At 45.8% G+C, this 18,317-nt stretch overlaps 1 protein-coding gene across 2 annotated transcripts in view; it reads left to right on the top strand.

The window, feature by feature from the left end:
• LOC137375134 (unconventional myosin-VIIa-like) overlaps positions 1-18,317 on the top strand; it is a 348,920-nt gene that overhangs the window by 177,319 nt on the left and 153,284 nt on the right. For both annotated transcript variants that reach the window (XM_068041805.1, XM_068041806.1), the window contains exons 37-39: positions 3,272-3,429; positions 11,172-11,325; positions 15,340-15,495. In XM_068041805.1, coding sequence (XP_067897906.1) covers positions 3,272-3,429; positions 11,172-11,325; positions 15,340-15,495 — 468 coding nt within the window. The remainder of the gene's footprint in view (positions 1-3,271; positions 3,430-11,171; positions 11,326-15,339; positions 15,496-18,317) is intronic.

Below are 18,317 nucleotides of genomic sequence, written 5' to 3' on the forward strand. Positions count from 1 at the left end.
GAGAATCTCAATAATATCCCCACAGACACAGTTTCACACTGGGAATCCCAATAATATCCCCACAGACACAGTGCCTCTGCCACTTCCCTCCTCTCCACTAGCCCACCTGTCCAAACATCCTCTAAGGTTCTCCACTGCCCTAGGCCTGAACTTACATGCTTCACTAGTTCATTTCCTATCTCCCCTCATGCCCTCTCTGTGCTCATCTTGTCCATGAGACCCGCCTCTTGCCCCGTCGCCCCTCTTCCCACTAAACTACCGACCACCCAACTTCTGCTTCTGATCCCCATGTTAGCCGCTATTGTAAATGGTTCTCTCCAGGTCCTGTCGCTCTCCCCTTTTAAATTTGCCATCCTCAACCCTCTCCTCAAAAAAACAACCCTTGACGCCACTGTCCTTGCGAACCATTTCTAACCTCCCTTCCCTCTCAGGTCCTGGAACGTGATGTCACCTCCCAAATCCATGCCCATTGGTCCCTGCTCCAAACTACATTTCCTCAGTACCCGACTTTTCGCAACCTTATTTGACCCTGAGATGAGCTTTCGACTACATAACCGGGTTATCACTAAGACTGCCTGTTGCCACCTCCAGAACATCACCTGACTCCCCCACTGCCTGAGCTTATCTACTGTGGAAACTCTCATTCATTCCTTTGATACCTCTATACTTGACTATTCCAATACATTCCCGACCGGCCTCCCACATTCTACCCTCTATAAGCTTGAGGGCATCCAAACTCTACTGCTCATGTTTTAACTCGCACCAAGCCCTGTTCACACATCACCCCCGTGCTCGCTGGCCTACATTGGCTCCCGGTCAAGCAACACCTCGATTTTTAAAAGTCTCATCCTTCTTTTCAAATTTTTCCATAGCCTCGACCCTCCCTATCTCTGTAATCTCCTTCAGCCCCACAACCCTCTGAGATATCTGCGCTCATGTAATTCTGACCTCTTGAACAACCCTAATTTTAATTGGTCCACCATTTTTGGCCACGCCTTCAGCTGTCGAGGTTCTGGAAATTCCTCCCTCCACCTCTCTGCATCTCCACCTTGCTTTCCGTTTTTAAGATACTCCTTAAAACCTATCTCTTTGACCAAGCTGTTGGCCATCTGCCTTATGTGGCTCGGTATCTAATTTTGCTTTACAGCGCTCCTGTGAAGTGTCTTGGGATGTTTTATTGCTTTAAAGGCACTATATAAATGCAAGCTTTTGCATTTTTTTGTTCCCTGCTTCCCCAGCCCTGAACTCAGCCTAGATTCTATCCCATCTCCTGCATTGCCCTCTCTGACCTCATCTTGTCCATGGGACCCACCTCCTGCTCCCTTGACTCTATTCCCACTAAACTGCTGACTACCGAACTCCCCTTCCTGTGCCCATGTTAGTTGATACAATTAATGGTTCCCTCTCCTCAGGTACTGTCCAACTCTCAATCAAATCTTCACCCCTCTCTTCGAAAAAACCAACTCTCGACCCCACCTTCCTTGCAAACTACCATCCTATTTCCAACCTCCCGTTTCTCTCCAAAGTCCTTTAACATTTTGTTGCTACTCAAATCCGCCCCCATCTTTCCTGCAATTCCATGTTTGAATCCCTCCAATCAGGTTTCCGGCCGCACCACCACAGTACTGAAACGGCCCATATCAAAGTCACAAATGACAATCTTCATGACTACGACTGTGTTAAACCTTCCCTCCTTTTCATTCTTGACCTAACTGCAGCCTTCGATGCCGTTGATCGCAACATCCTTCGTTTGTCCAGCTGGGAAGGACTGCACTCACCTGGTTCCATTCTTGTCTATTGAATTAGAACCAGAGAATTACCTGCAGTAGTTTCTCTTCTCACTCCTGCACCGGTATCTCTGGAATCCCCCAAGGACCTTTCCTGGGCCCCTTCTATTTCTCAACTAAATGCTGCCGCTCGGCGATATTGTCTGAAAACACAGCATCAAATTCCACATGTAAGCTGATGGCACTCAGCTCCAGCTCTCCAACACCTCTCTGGATCCCTCCACTGTCTCTAATTTGATACACAGTTTGTCTGACACCCAATATTGGGTGAGCAGAAAATTCTTCCAACTAAATATTGGGAAGACTCATGCCCTTGTCTTTTGTCCCCACTGCAAAATCTGTTCCCTGACCACTGTGTACATGCCTGGCGAAACTGAGTGAATCTGAGTAAGATGGTTAGCAACCTCAGTGTTCTGTTTGATCTCAAGATGTGTTTCCAACCACATACCAGCACCATTGCTAATGCTGCCTACTTTCACCTCTGTAACATGGCCTGGCTCTGACCCTGCTTCAGCTCATCGGCTGCTGAAACCCTCATCCATGCCTTTATTACCTCTAGACATGACTATTGCAAGGCTCTCCTGGCTGGTCTCCCACCTTTCACCCTCCATAGACTTCTGCTCATCCAAAACTCTGCTGCCTGTATCTTAACTAGCTGCAAGTGTCCTTCACCCATCACCCCTTTGCTTGCTGATCTGCACTGTGTCCTGATCTGAGAATGCCTCAATTTTAAAATTCTCATCCTTGTTTTCAAATTTCTCCAAGGCCTCGCAATCCCCCCCTCCCCCTCCCCCCGCCTCTGTAACCGCCTCCAGCCCCACAACCCTTCCAGATATCTGCGCCCCTCCAATTCTGGCATCTTGCTCATCCCTGATTTTAATCGCTCCACAATGCTGGCCGTGCTTTCAGCTGCCCGGGCCCTAAGCTCTGGAATTCCCTCCCTAAACCACTCTGCCTGTCTACCCCTATCTGCTCCTTTAAGATGATCCTTAAAACCACCCATTTGACCAAGTTTTTAGTCATCTGTCCTGATATCTCATTATGTGGCTTGGTGTCAAAAAATGTTTTTTGTGAAGTGCCTTGGAATGTTTTGCGATGGTAAAGGCTCTATATAAATATATGTAAGTTGTTGTTGTTGTCATCATCTAACAACCTCACAGACACAGCAGCAGTGCCCAAAATAGACAGTGTAGAGGAGGTGACTGCAGGGAGAGTTTGCTTTCACTTGTAGTGAGAGAACATATTAGGCAGATTGGTGGGCGTTTTCAGGGACAAGGTTGCCTCAACTATCTGGAGGGTGAATTCAGCAAGTTTAAGGTTCCAGAATAGAACTGCACGAGACGGGATTGCCTGCACCCCGCTTCTGATTTTCTCCTCATTAAAACGGGCGCCCGGGAATTTATGCGCACTGTGAGTCAGGCGGGCTGAAATCTGCATTCTGAGTAATGCTGACCTATAACATTCCTCTTCTCCTCTCTAACTAGACCCCCAGAAAAAGAGTCGATGAGCAAAGTGGTATTTTCAAAGGCTCGTGTGAAGGATCGAATCTGGGCCTGCTCGAGGGAACCTCTGAGACTACCATTACTGAAGAAAGTTTGTACGAATACAGAGATGGTGGTGGTGGCCTGCAAGGCTTTCACTGATATCCTTTCAATCTGACTCCAACAGAGCTCCCCTCCTAACTCACCACATCAGATTGCACTGTATCTCAGAGATCACCGGCAGAACTAAGCATTGATTTGAGTTTCAACCATAAATTAGAATCAGAGAATAGTTAGGGCACAGAAGGAGGCCATTCAGCCCATCGTGTCAGTGCTGGCTTCCTGCAAGAGCAATGAACTGCAGCTAAGACTGTATCAACAAAGGCTGATATCCAGCCCAGACCTGTATAAACACAGGCTGATATCCACACTGGCCTGTATAAACACAGGCTGATATCCAGATCGGTCTGTATAAACACAGGCTGATATCCAGATCTGTCTGTATAAACACAGGCTGATATCCAGATCTGTCTGTAAAAACACAGGCTGATATCCAGTTTGGTCTGTATGAACACAGGCTCATATCCAGATTGGTCTGTATAAACACTGGCTGATATCCAGATCGGTCTGTATAAACACTGGCTGATATCCAGACTGGTCTGTATAAACACAGGCTGAGATCCAGACCAGTCTGTATAAACACAGGATGGTATCCAGATCAGTCTGTATAAACACAGGCTGATATCCAGCCCAGACCTGTATAAACACAGGCTGATATCCAGATCGGTCTGTATAATCACAGGCTGATGTCCAGATTGGTCTGTATAAACACAGGCTGGTATCCAGATCTGTCTGTATAAACACAGGCTGGTATCCAGATCAGTCTGTATAAACACAGGCTGATATCCAGCCCAGACCTGTATAAACACAGGCTAAAATCCAGATCAGTCTATATAAACACAGGCTGATATCCAGATCGGTCTGTATAAATGCAGGCTGATATCCAGCCCAGACCTGTATAAACACAGGCTGATATCCAGTTTGGTCTGTATAAACACAGGCTGATATCCAGATTGGGCTGTATAAACACAGGCTGATATCCGGATTGGTCTGTATAAACACAGGCTGATATCCAGACTGGTCTGTATACACACAGGCTGATATCCAGCCCAGACCTGTATAAACACAGGCTGATATCCAGATCGGTCTGTATAAACACAGGCTGATATCCAGATTGGTCTGTATAAACACAGGCTGATATCCAGACCAGTCTGTATAAACACAGGCTGGTATCCAGATCCGTCTGTATAAACACAGGCTGATATCCAGCCCTACCTGTATAAACACTGGCTGATATCCAGATTGGTCTGTATAATCACAGGCTGATGTCCAGATTGGTCTGTATAAACACAGGCTGATATCCAAATTGGTCTGTATAAACAAAGGCTGATATCCAGCCCAGACTTGTATAAACACAGGCTGATATCCAGATCGGTCTGCATAAACACAGGCTGATATCCAGATTGGTCTGCATAAACACAGGCTGATATCCAGATTGGTCTGTATAAACACAGGCTGATGTCCAGATTAGTCTGTATAAACACAGGCTGATATCCAGATCGGTCTGTATAAACACAGGCTGATATCCAGACCAGTCTGTATAAACACAGGCTGATATCCAGCCCAGACCTGTATAAACACAGGCTGATATCCAGATCGGTCTGTATAAACACAGGCTGATATCCAGCCCAGACCTGTATAAACACAGGCTAAAATCCAGAACGGTCTATATAAACACAGGCTGATATCCAGACCAGTCTGTATAAACACAGGCTGATATCCAGTTTTGTCTGTATGAACACAGGCTCATATCCAGATTGGTCTGTATAAACACTGGCTGATATCCAGATCGGTCTGTATAAACACTGGCTGATATCCAGACTGGTCTGTATAAACACAGGCTGAGATCCAGACCAGTCTGTATAAACACAGGATGGTATCCAGATCAGTCTGTATAAACACAGGCTGATATCCAGCCCAGACCTGTATAAACACAGGCTGATATCCAGATCGGTCTGTATAATCACAGGCTGATGTCCAGATTGGTCTGTATAAACACAGGCTGGTATCCAGATCTGTCTGTATAAACACAGGCTGGTATCCAGAACAGTCTGTATAAACACAGGCTGATATCCAGCCAAGACCTGTATAAACACAGGCTGATATCCAGCCCAGACCTGTATAAACACAGGCTAAAATCCAGATCGGTCTATATAAACACAGGCTGATATCCAGATCGGTCTGTATAAACACAGGCTGATATCCAGATTGGGCTGTATAAACACAGGCTGATATCCAGACTGGTCTGTATACACACAGGCTGATATCCAGCCCAGACCTGTATAAACACAGGCTGATATCCAGATCGGTCTGTATAAACACAGGCTGATATCCAGATTGGTCTGTATAAGCACAGGCTGATATCCAGATTGGTCTGTATAAACAAAGGCTGATATCCAGATTGGTCTGTATAAACACAGGCTGATATCCAGATTGGTCTGTATAAGCACAGGCTGATATCCAGATTGGTCTGTATAAACACAGGCTGATGTCCAGATTGGTCTGTATAAACACAGGCTGATGTCCAGATCGGGGTGTATAAACACAGGCTGATGTCCAGATCGGGGTGTATAAACACAGGCTGATGTCCAGATAGGGGTGTATAAACACAGGCTGATATCCAGACCGGTCTGTATAAACACAGGCTGATATCCAGATTGGTCTGTATAAACACAGGCTGATATCCAGATCGGTCTGTATAAACACAGGCTGATATCCAGCCCAGACCTGTATAAACACTGGCTGATATCCAGATCGGTCTGTATAAACACTGGCTGATATCCAAACTGGTCTGTATAAACACTGGCTGATATCCAGACTGGTCTGTATAAACACAGGCTGAGATCCAGACCAGTCTGTATAAACACAGGCTGATATCCAGCCCAGACCTGTATAAACACAGGCTGATGTCCAGATCGGGGTGTATAAACACAGGCTGATATCCAGATTGGTCTGTATAAACACAGGCTGATATCCAGATTGGTCTGTATAAACACTGGCTGATATCCAGATCGGTCTGTATAAACACAGGCTGATGTCCAGATTGGTCTGTATAAACACAGGCTGGTATCCAGATCTGTCTGTATAAACACAGGCTGGTATCCAGATCAGTCTGTATAAACACAGGCTGATATCCAGCCCAGACCTGTATAAACACAGGCTGATATCCAGCCCAGACCTGTATAAACACAGGCTAAAATCCAGATCGGTCTATATAAACACAGGCTGATATCCAGATCGGTCTGTATAAACGCAGGCTGATATCCAGCCCAGACCTGTATAAACACAGGCTGATATCCAGCCCGACCTGTATAAACACAGGCTGATATCCAGATTGGGCTGTATAAACACAGGCTGATATCCAGATTGGTCTGCATAAACACAGGCTGATATCCAGATTGGTCTGTATAAACACAGGCTGATATCCAGATTGGTCTGTATAAACACAGGCTGATATCCAGATCGGTCTGTATAAACACAGGCTGATATCCAGATCGGTCTGTATAAACACAGGCTGATATCCAGCCCAGACCTGTATAAACACAGGCTGATGTCCAGATCGGGGTGTATAAACACAGGCTGATATCCAGATTGGTCTGTATAAACACAGGCTGATATCCAGTTTGGTCTGTATAAACACAGGCTGATATCCAGATCAGTCTGTATAAACACAGGCTGATATCCAGATTGGTCTGTATAAACACAGGCTGATGTCCAGATTGGTCTGTATAAACACAGGCTGATGTCCAGCCCAGACCTGTATAAACACAGGCTGATGTCCAGATCGGGGTGTATAAACACAGGCTGATATCCAGATTGGTCTGTATAAACACAGGCTGATATCCAGATTGGTCTGTATAAACACTGGCTGATATCCAGATCGGTCTGTATAAACACTGGCTGATGTCCAGATTGGTCTGTATAAACACAGGCTGGTATCCAGATCTGTCTGTATAAACACAGGCTGGTATTCAGATCAGTCTGTATAAACACAGGCTGATATCCAGCCCAGACCTGTATAAACACAGGCTAAAATCCAGATCGGTCTATATAAACACAGGCTGATATCCAGATCGGTCTGTATAAACGCAGGCTGATATCCAGCCCAGACCTGTATAAACACTGGCTGATATCCAGTTTGGTCTGTATAAACACAGGCTGATATCCAGATCGGTCTGTATAAACACAGGCTGATATCCAGATCGGTCTGTATAAACACAGGCTGATATCCAGATCGGTCTGTATAAACACAGGCTGATATCCAGCCCAGACCTGTATAAACACAGGCTGATGTCCAGATTGGTCTGTATAAACACAGGCTGGTATCCAGATCTGTCTGTATAAACACAGGCTGGTATCCAGATCAGTCTCTATAAACACAGGCTGATATCCAGATCGGTCTGTATAAACACAGGCTGATGTCCAGATTGGTCTGTATAAACACAGGCTGATGTCCAGCCCAGACCTGTATAAACACAGGCTGATGTCCAGATTGGTCTGTATAAACACAGGCTGATGTCCAGCCCAGACCTGTATAAACACAGGCTGATGTCCAGATCAGGGTGTACAAACACAGGCTGATATCCAGATTGGTCTGTATAAACACAGGCTGATATCCAGATTGGTCTGTATAAACACTGGCTGATATCCAGATCTGTCTGTATAAACACTGGCTGATGTCCAGATTGGTCTGTATAAACACAGGCTGGTATCCAGATCTGTCTGTATAAACACAGGCTGGTATCCAGATCAGTCTGTATAAACACAGGCTGATATCCAGCCCAGACCTGTATAAACACAGGCTGATATCCAGCCCAGACCTGTATAAACACAGGCTAAAATCCAGATCGGTCTATATAAACACAGGCTGATATCCAGATCGGTCTGTATAAACGCAGGCTGATATCCAGCCCAGACCTGTATAAACACAGGCTGATATCCAGTTTGGTCTGTATAAACACAGGCTGATATCCAGATTGGGCTGTATAAACACAGGCTGATATCCAGATTGGTCTGTATAAACACAGGCTGATATCCAGATCGGTCTGTATAAACGCAGGCTGATATCCAGCCCAGACCTGTATAAACACAGGCTGATATCCAGTTTGGTCTGTATAAACACAGGCTGATATCCAGATTGGTCTGTATAAACACTGGCTGATATCCAGATCGGTCTGTATAAACACTGGCTGATGTCCAGATTGGTCTGTATAAACACAGGCTGGTATCCAGATCTGTCTGTATAAACACAGGCTGGTATTCAGATCAGTCTGTATAAACACAGGCTGATATCCAGCCCAGACCTGTATAAACACAGGCTAAAATCCAGATCGGTCTATATAAACACAGGCTGATATCCAGATCGGTCTGTATAAACGCAGGCTGATATCCAGCCCAGACCTGTATAAACACTGGCTGATATCCAGTTTGGTCTGTATAAACACAGGCTGATATCCAGATCGGTCTGTATAAACACAGGCTGATATCCAGATCGGTCTGTATAAACACAGGCTGATATCCAGATCGGTCTGTATAAACACAGGCTGATATCCAGATCGGTCTGTATAAACACAGGCTGATATCCAGCCCAGACCTGTATAAACACAGGCTGATGTCCAGATTGGTCTGTATAAACACAGGCTGGTATCCAGATCTGTCTGTATAAACACAGGCTGGTATCCAGATCAGTCTCTATAAACACAGGCTGATATCCAGATCGGTCTGTATAAACACAGGCTGATGTCCAGATTGGTCTGTATAAACACAGGCTGATGTCCAGCCCAGACCTGTATAAACACAGGCTGATGTCCAGATTGGTCTGTATAAACACAGGCTGATGTCCAGCCCAGACCTGTATAAACACAGGCTGATGTCCAGATCAGGGTGTACAAACACAGGCTGATATCCAGATTGGTCTGTATAAACACAGGCTGATATCCAGATTGGTCTGTATAAACACTGGCTGATATCCAGATCTGTCTGTATAAACACTGGCTGATGTCCAGATTGGTCTGTATAAACACAGGCTGGTATCCAGATCTGTCTGTATAAACACAGGCTGGTATCCAGATCAGTCTGTATAAACACAGGCTGATATCCAGCCCAGACCTGTATAAACACAGGCTGATATCCAGCCCAGACCTGTATAAACACAGGCTAAAATCCAGATCGGTCTATATAAACACAGGCTGATATCCAGATCGGTCTGTATAAACGCAGGCTGATATCCAGCCCAGACCTGTATAAACACAGGCTGATATCCAGTTTGGTCTGTATAAACACAGGCTGATATCCAGATTGGGCTGTATAAACACAGGCTGATATCCAGATTGGTCTGTATAAACACAGGCTGATATCCAGATCGGTCTGTATAAACACTGGCTGATATCCAGACTGGTCTGTAAACACACAGGCTGATATCTAGAATGGTCTGTCTATTCACAGGCTGACATCCAGACCAGGTTTTATAAACACAGGCTGGTATACAGCCCAGACGTGTATATACACAGGCTGATATTCAGACCAGACTGTTTATATTCCAACTAGACTCCTGCAATCCTTTCTGTAAAACCCCAATAAACAGACGGATAAAAGCGGAACACAATGGTGAACCTGTCTAAGGACCCTCGCTGTCCCTGGATGGAACCAGCTGACCTCAGCAACGGTCAGATCCTATTCCAGCTAAGATTCTTCATCTCTCAGTCCTGCTCCTCAAGCGTCTTTCTCACTGCTTCCCAGATTGGATAGTAGAGTATAGCCTTTCTGACATTACAAAGTGCCAAGTTTCTATAGTCTCCTATGCCCCAAGGTTCATACTCCCCCAGTGTGAGTGCTCCCTTGACTGACACAGTATCAATGCTGAGGGAATCCCGTGTCAACAGTGTGCAGCTTTAATCTCTGACATAGGTTGTGACGCACAGTGGCGCAGTGGTTAGCACTGCAGCCTCACTGCTCCAGGAACCCGGGTTCGATTCTGGGTACTGCCTGCCTGTGTGGAGTTTGCAAGTTCTCCTTGTGTCTGCGTGGGTTTTCGCCTGGTGCTCCGGTTTCCTCCCACATCCAAAGACTTGCAGGTGATAGGTAAATTGGCTGTTGTAAATTGCCCCTAGTGTAGGGAGGTGATAGGGAATATGGGATTACTGTAGGGTTCGTATAAATGGGTGGTTGTTGGTCGGCACAGACTCGGTGGGCTGAAGGGCCTGTTTCAGTGCTGTATCAATAAATAAATAGGTAATGATCACTATCAATGAATAGCCCACCTGTGTTTGTCACCAGACTCCCTTTCTGCAGTTAGTTAACCTCAAAATTAGATCTCGGCTGTTTAAGAGTGATGTCAGGAAGCACTCTTTCACATAAATGGTAGTGGAAATCTGGAACTCTCTCCCTAAAAAGCTGTTGAGGCTGTAAATTTTAAAACTGAGATTTACCAGATTCAGATTCAGATACTGATCAATTGTGATCTAATTGAATGGTGCAACAGGCTCAAGGGGCTGAAGTAGTCTGGTTTAATGGCAGGAATGTTGCAGTTAACATTGAGGAGTTATACTCTGTGTGAGTTGATCTTGGGGAAAGTGGGATTGTATTCATGTCCAGCAGGCTGAGGTGAAGAGTTGGGCAGTTTCCTCATTCCAACATGGAGGTTAATCTCAGACCAGATCAGCTTGGCCCCAGTTTAAAGACAAGGGAAGTATCAATGTCTGCCCCCAAAACCAAGCACATGCATTTTCTCCAACTTGTCTGTGGCTTGTTTTTATCTCTCTAATTTCCTTAACCAGCATCTCACCCATAATGAAATATATGGGAGATTACCCGGGGAAAGTGACCAGGTCTGGCACCGAGCTGACTGATCAGATATTCTCTGGAGCACTACAAGAGGAATCACTAGTGGACGAGATCTATTGTCAGATTGTGAAGCAGCTGACTGATAACTGTAACAGGTAAAAGTCCAGCTCTTGGAGCCTGAGGGCCAAACACTGCTTCTGGGTCATGAGTCATCTGCTGCTCCATCACTCTGAGAGTGTCTCAGTGAACTGGTGCACTGAACACCTCCCCACCTCACTGTGCCTCAAACAGTGTGTGTGTGGGCTGTGTGTAGAGGGGCAAGGCCAGTGTTATAAACGCACCTTGTACGGCTTGGTTGCTGTATTTTGTAAGATGTATAGCAAATTTACAATCTGTGTGCCTCAATAACTGCCCATTTGACATTGGTCACAGGTAGGGCCAGCAAATCTGGGATTTAATACCAGGACCTATCTATCCTAATCTTACTATGTAAGCATACCTATGTAACTTGAGTTTCCTTGTGTTTATTTGTGTGTACATTTTGGTTGCCAGTAAACATCTGAGCCCACTATTCCTATTCCCCCTTTTTTTAATTCCTTTTTTTTCTTTTCTCTTTACCCTTCCTAGATCACACTCTCCTGTCATCATGCCTCCTTTGATGTCTCCACTCTCGGGTACTCTGCTCTCCCAAATCCCTACCCTAACCCTTCAGTACTCCACGATCTTTCTGCTCTCTTGCCACCATCCCAGTCTTGGCTCTCTCTTTATAAGCCCACGTCTTCCTTCTGTGCTTCTCTTGGCATCCTCCGAAGGGCTCATCGAAGGACTTGTTGCTGCCTTCTTACGAGTAGCAACCCCAACTGCCCCATACTATTCTCTCGCCGACTTTCCTGCCCAGCACACCCACTGGGGACTAATTTTACCACTCTCACTCTCTTCCCATTCACCCCTCCCACCGGTGATCCTGTGGACTCTTCTAGGGTAAAGCCTGGCTCAGGTATAAAATTAAAACCTGACCCGGGCCCGAGTCCTTTAATTTTTTAAATGCCCGACCCGACCCGAACCCGACACATGTAGTTGCGTTAATCAGAGATAATGCCATCTCTGATCACTTCCTTGTATCCATCAGCTGCCACATCTCCCTTCCCCTGGCCAACTCCCCTTCCTTCTGGATAAAACGCTTTCCAAATCACTTACAATTTCCCTTTCAAAATCCTAACACTCTAGCCTTTGGCCCTCCATTCACCACAACGTTTCTGCGATTATCTTCTCAATCACAACCTCACCTCCATCTTTTACGCCTTTGTCCCCATTAAACTTTCTCACCTTGGTCATTCGCCCTGGTACAGATTTCATTTCCACTCCCTTAAGTCCAAGCTGTCACCTGTGGCTCAGTGGCAGTGCTCTTGCCTCTGCGTACCACTCCAAGGACTTAATCACAAAAATCAAAAGCTGACTCTCCAGTGCAGTGCTGAGGGAGTGCTGCACTGTCACAGGTACTGTCTTTCAGATGAGATGTTAAGCTGAGGTCCTGTCTTCCCTCTCAGATGGATGTATAAGATCCCATGGCACATTTCAAATAAGAGGGGGAGAGTTCTCCCCGATGTCCTGACCAATATTTACACCTCAACCAATACCACAGAAACAGATTATCTGGTCACTATCATGTTACTGTTTGTGGGAGCTTGCTGTGCGCAAATTGGCTGCTGCATTTTCTACATTACAACAGTGATTATACTCCAAAATAGTACTTCATTGGCTGTAAAGCACATTGAGACACCATGTGGTTGTGTAAAGTGCTATATAAATGCAATTCTTTCTTTCAAGGGACAAGGGACACATACTTGAACATTTATGGTAGACAACTTGTTTAGTTATTCATCTCCAGTTCTGGCTAGACCACGTAAAGCAGTATCAGGTCCTGTTCTCCTCTGCCAACACTGCTCACTTTTCCATGTTCGTTCTGGAATGCAAAGATAACCCTGGGTCTCTACGCGACAAACTGTTACCTTAAGCCCTTCTATGGGGATAGTGTGGGAAAAAGGCATCGAAGTGGAAGATCATCCATGATCACCTTGAATGGCAGGGCAGGCTCGATGGGCTGAATGGCCTACTCCTGCTCCTATGTTCCCCTGCCTCCAGTTGGATGGAACAGCTCTCGCCTGGTTCCATTTTTATCTATCCAGTTGTAGCCAAAGAATCAACTACAATGGCTTCTCTTCCCACTCTTCTACCTTTACCTCTGGTGCCCCCAAGGATCTATACTTGACCCCCTTCTATTTCTCATCTACATGCTGCGACATCATCCAAAAACAGAGTTTCAGTTTCCATGTGTACGCTGACAACACCCAGCTCTACCCCACTATCACCTCTCTTGACCCCTCCACTGTCTTTGATTTGTCACGTGGCTTGTCTGACATTCGGTCCTGGATGAGCAGAACTTTCCTCCAACTAAATGTTGGGAAGTCCGAAGCCATTGTCTTCAGACTCCACCACAAACTCTGTTCCCTAGCCATTGACCCATCTCTCTCCCTTGAAACCGTCTGAGACTGAACCAGACTGTTTGCAATCTTGATGTTGTATTTGGCCCTGAGATGAACTTCCCAACACATATCTGCTCCATCCCATGACCATCTATTTCCAGCTCCATAACATCACCCAACTCTGCTCCTGCCTTGGGTCATCTGCTGCTGAAATCCTCATCCATGCCCTTTTACCTCCAGACTTGACTTTTTCAGTGCTCTCCTGGCTGGCCTCCCCTCTTCCACCCTCCATAAACTTCAGCTCATTCAAAATTATGCTGCCTGTATCCTACCTTGCAGCAAGTCCCATTCACCCATCAGCCTTGTGCTCGCTGACCCATCTGGCAACACCTCGATTTTAAAATTTGCATCCTTGTTTACAAATCCCCCATGGCCTTGCCCCTCCCTATCTCTGTAACCTCCTCCAGCCCCAAAACCCTCCAAGATATCTGTGCTTACCTAATTCTGGCCCATCGCATCCCTAATTTTAATTGCTCCACCATTGGAGGCCATGCCATTAGCTGCCTTGGCCCTAAGCTCTGGAATTCCCTCTCTAAACCTATCCAGCCTTTCTATCTCTCTCTGCTCCTCCAAACCTGCCACTTTGACCAACCTGTTGGTCACCTGTCCTGATATCTCCTCATGGGGCTTGGTGTCAAATTTTGTTTGATAACGTTCCTATGAAGCACCTTGGGAGATTTTACTATGTTAAAGGGGCTTTATAAATACTATATAAATTAAAATAGAGACATGTTGTTGAAGCTTTTCATCGTGCACTCATCAGGACAATATGCAAGAATAACCAATGTAGGGGAAAACATAATTGGTACAGGCGTTGCCATGGAGAATGCACCAGTTTACGGTGAATGCCTCGACCAATCAGAGTTCACCTTCCAACCAATTAGCACTCTCGTCTCATGCAGTATAAGTTGTTGTTTTCCCTTACATTGGTATTCTTGCGATTGTCCTGATGAGTGCAAGACGAAAAGCTCCGTCAACATGTCTCTATTTTCAGTAATACTCAAGTTCTGTACTACTAAACAACTATACTATATAAATCGTTGGTTGCTTGTTGTTTGCCCTGGAGTCTCCAGGAATTAAAGATTAACCTTCCAAACACTGCTGCGAGCAACCCAGGAGAAAAATGATAGGCTCAATAATAGAAAATTGAGGAGGTCATGTGATGAAACCTCTTGGAATATATCCAACCAGAGCTGGCAACCTAGTTGCAGAGGCCTTTGTCTAAGACTAGAGAGTAAATCTACTGATTCCAAGCTCCCAGCGGGGACCCTCTTTGAAGGGAGCAGGCCAGTGGTCAAAAAGTCAGTGTTACAGCACCTCGCCAGCCCATCTCTATCGCCAAGGGCAAGCACCAATACCATAGGAGCACCATTCTCTCCAAATACTGGGATTTCCCACTGAACACCATCATGAGAGCATCTTTACCACATGGACTGCAGAGGTTCAAAGAGAAGGTCCACTGTCTTCTCAAGGGCAATGGGGGATGGGAAATAAATAGCAAATGTGAAATTGATTAAATTGAGTGCTTTGTGGGCTGGGATTAGAAAGAAAGCTGTTGGATTGTTGTAAACAGCCAACTGGTGGTCTGATATGCTGATGGGTGTTCTCTCTGCTTCTGACTCACAGGTACAGTATCGATTTTGGCTGGCAGCTCCTCTGGCTATGCACTGGGCTGTTCTCTCCCAGTAACGTGTTGCTGCCTCACGTGAAGAGGTTCCTCGAGACCCAACCAACAGAGAGGCTGGCAGCGGACTGCATTCAGAGATTAAACAAAGTTAAACGGTACAGTAACTGTATTGACAGCCGATAATGAAATCAATTTGCTCTCTGATGGTGAATGCAAGAAAATGGGATCCTAGGATGAATTTTCTGATCAGCACAGCTCACACATCAGCCCTTTACATTCATTTTTGGTAAAGCTGAGTTAAATATTGGCACCAGCATGCCTAATCGGGAGATTTGCCCTTGCCAACGGTAAGTCTCAATTGGGCAGTGTTGGGAGCTATTTGTATTTCTGAACATACTGGAAAATCTGCAATCTAACTGGTGGATCAGTTATAATTTCAGCCATACCATATTTTCCACATAGTCACTGGGTGTGTACAATGAGCTGTCACTCATAACCAGACCAGGACTGGAATTTACTCCTCCCATGAGAATGACAGCTGTTTTGATGTTCTTGGGACCTGAGTGAGATTTAGCTGAGTTTGGTAAAAGATGTGAGGCAGAGATTGAGACAGAGGCAGCAAGCTGTTCAGCATAATGGAGTCTTTTTTATTCTGTTTTACTTTCACTTTCCCTTTGCTAGCATGTGTGTTCTACAGCAGCCTGTAGAGTACACAATGCAATTGCAATTACAAAACATTACAACACGACAACCCTCCCCTTCATAGTAAATGAGAGACGTATCATGTTTCAATGGTTTGTTTCCAAAATGTAAACAATAAACTTACACGTAGATAGTTGACTTTGTAACATAGGGCTGAATTTTATGCCTCCCAAAGAGCGGGATGGTGGTGGTGCGGGGGGGGTGGGGGGTGGTATTAAATGGAGCAGGAGGCTCGGGGGGGGGGCACTTTATGCAGGGCGGCGGCGGTGAGAAATGGCCCGCCTGCCCCAGACCATTCAGGGATTTTACCTGTGGCAAGCGGGCACCCCAGGCCCGAGAAAAGCCACCTGACAATAGCAGGCAGCTTTCTGATGGCCTGTGGGGTGGGGGGGGGGCCTCCTGATCAGGCACCCTGTGCGTGATGGAGGGCTGCCCCCACTGCCCCAACCACTCCCAACACTCAACAGGCCCCCGTCCTACCAATCGACCACCCTTGCCATGCCGGGGCCGACCGATCACCCCTGGCGAGGCAACAAAATCTTACCTTAGGTCCAGGGCTCCCTAACATCATCTTCTTCAAGCTGAGCTGCAGTCCCAGCAGTGGCCACCTCTCCCAGTGGTGCTGCTGGGACTAAGAGCTACTGGCCCGCTGATTGGTCAGCAGCTCTATTAGGCTGGATTTCCTGCCTCAGGTGGGTGGAAGTCCCGCCTCAGAGCAATTAAAGATTGGGACCTGCAAAATATGGGTTGGATCTTCAGGCCAGGCAGCAGCGGGTTCTCCACTGACTTTTCAGTTGGTGGCCAGCTCCCGTCCACCAAGGGTTAAATCCCGGCCAAATTCACTTAAGTATGGTGGGCATTTTCTCTCAAGTGTAGGATATCGTCTGACATCAGGTGCAGTCTCATGTGACTCATGTTCTTCATCTGAGGTGTCGATATCGGAGTCGGATTCAATGCTTCGAGTGGTGTTTTGATGATTTGTGATCTGTGCTTAGCCGTGATCATTGATCCTTTTGTGTTGGTCACAACAAATAATTGGATGTCATAAGGGGTTGTTTGTTTTCCAACACGACTATCACATTTCACAAGTACTTTACCTCAAGTCTTTAGCTCTAGCTGTAAATTTCATGTTTCGCTCTGCGTTTACCTTCATGCGGTCCTTCTATTCTTGATCGCGTTCAATGTTAATCATTCGTTCCGCAGGGTAGCTCAGGTAGACGTGTGCACATAGGATGTGCAAAGATGAGTGTAGCTGGAGATTTCCCAGTAGTCAAGTGAGAAGTCGCTCTGTAATTACGAAGCTCTTGCTTCCATGACTGTTTCTCAGCTGTAGCTCTTGTTATGACCAAGGTGGGAAGAGTGCACTCTCATTTCGAGTTCCACTTCTCCACAGGCCACAACGTTATATTTAAATGTTTACTCAGTTACCGATACGGTCAATCATAGACTCTATTTTTATCCCAGAATAAAATACACCAACCAGGTTTCTTTAATAATAATATCCGTTTATTATAAAACAAGACATAGCCAGTAATGAAGCAAAGCATTAACACACAGATTTAAATATGAAAGCTCCCTTTTACCTTGACCACACACACACACACACACACACACACACACACACACACACACACACACACACACACACACACACACACACACACACACACACACACACACACACACACCCTGAAAAATGGAGATTTTCTCTTTTCAGCTCTCTTACAAAAAAAAACCCAAAAAAGAATACTTTGGCCAAATACTTGCTAATTCTTGAAGAAAAAAGAGAAGATATGGAAAGATGTCAGATGTCCTTTTTTTTGGTTTGGCATCCCAAATACGCATAGACGGCTGTCACTGGGATCTTTCTCTGGAGTAATTCAGTCAGGCGGCACGGGGATTTATCCGGCAGGTTTTTCCAGCGTCTCAGGAGAAATGAGGCAACCGGGGTTTCAGGCAGGCCTTTCAGGAGGACTGTATTATCAATTTCTCCATTCCTTACACTTGCTTCTAAGAGCTTCTCAAAGAGGTGGAGAAACTGGCAGGCTTTTCAAAGAGATGGGAAAGGCTGAGTTGGGGTTTTGTCCTTCAGGTTGATTTTTCAGACTCCAACTGACTGTTTTTGGTTTCGTTTTGGACAATCTCGAGAGTCATGTCTCCTAACCCCTATAAATCTTGACCTGTCATTTCTCTGCAAAAAACATCTTCTCCAAGGCAAAATGCCCCTGCTGGGTATTTATCTGAAGATAGGTGACTGCCAGTACTTGTTGTTTGC

Source organism: Heterodontus francisci, chromosome 11 (genome assembly GCF_036365525.1).
Source record: "Heterodontus francisci isolate sHetFra1 chromosome 11, sHetFra1.hap1, whole genome shotgun sequence".
Taxonomy (NCBI): Eukaryota; Metazoa; Chordata; class Chondrichthyes; order Heterodontiformes; family Heterodontidae; genus Heterodontus; species Heterodontus francisci.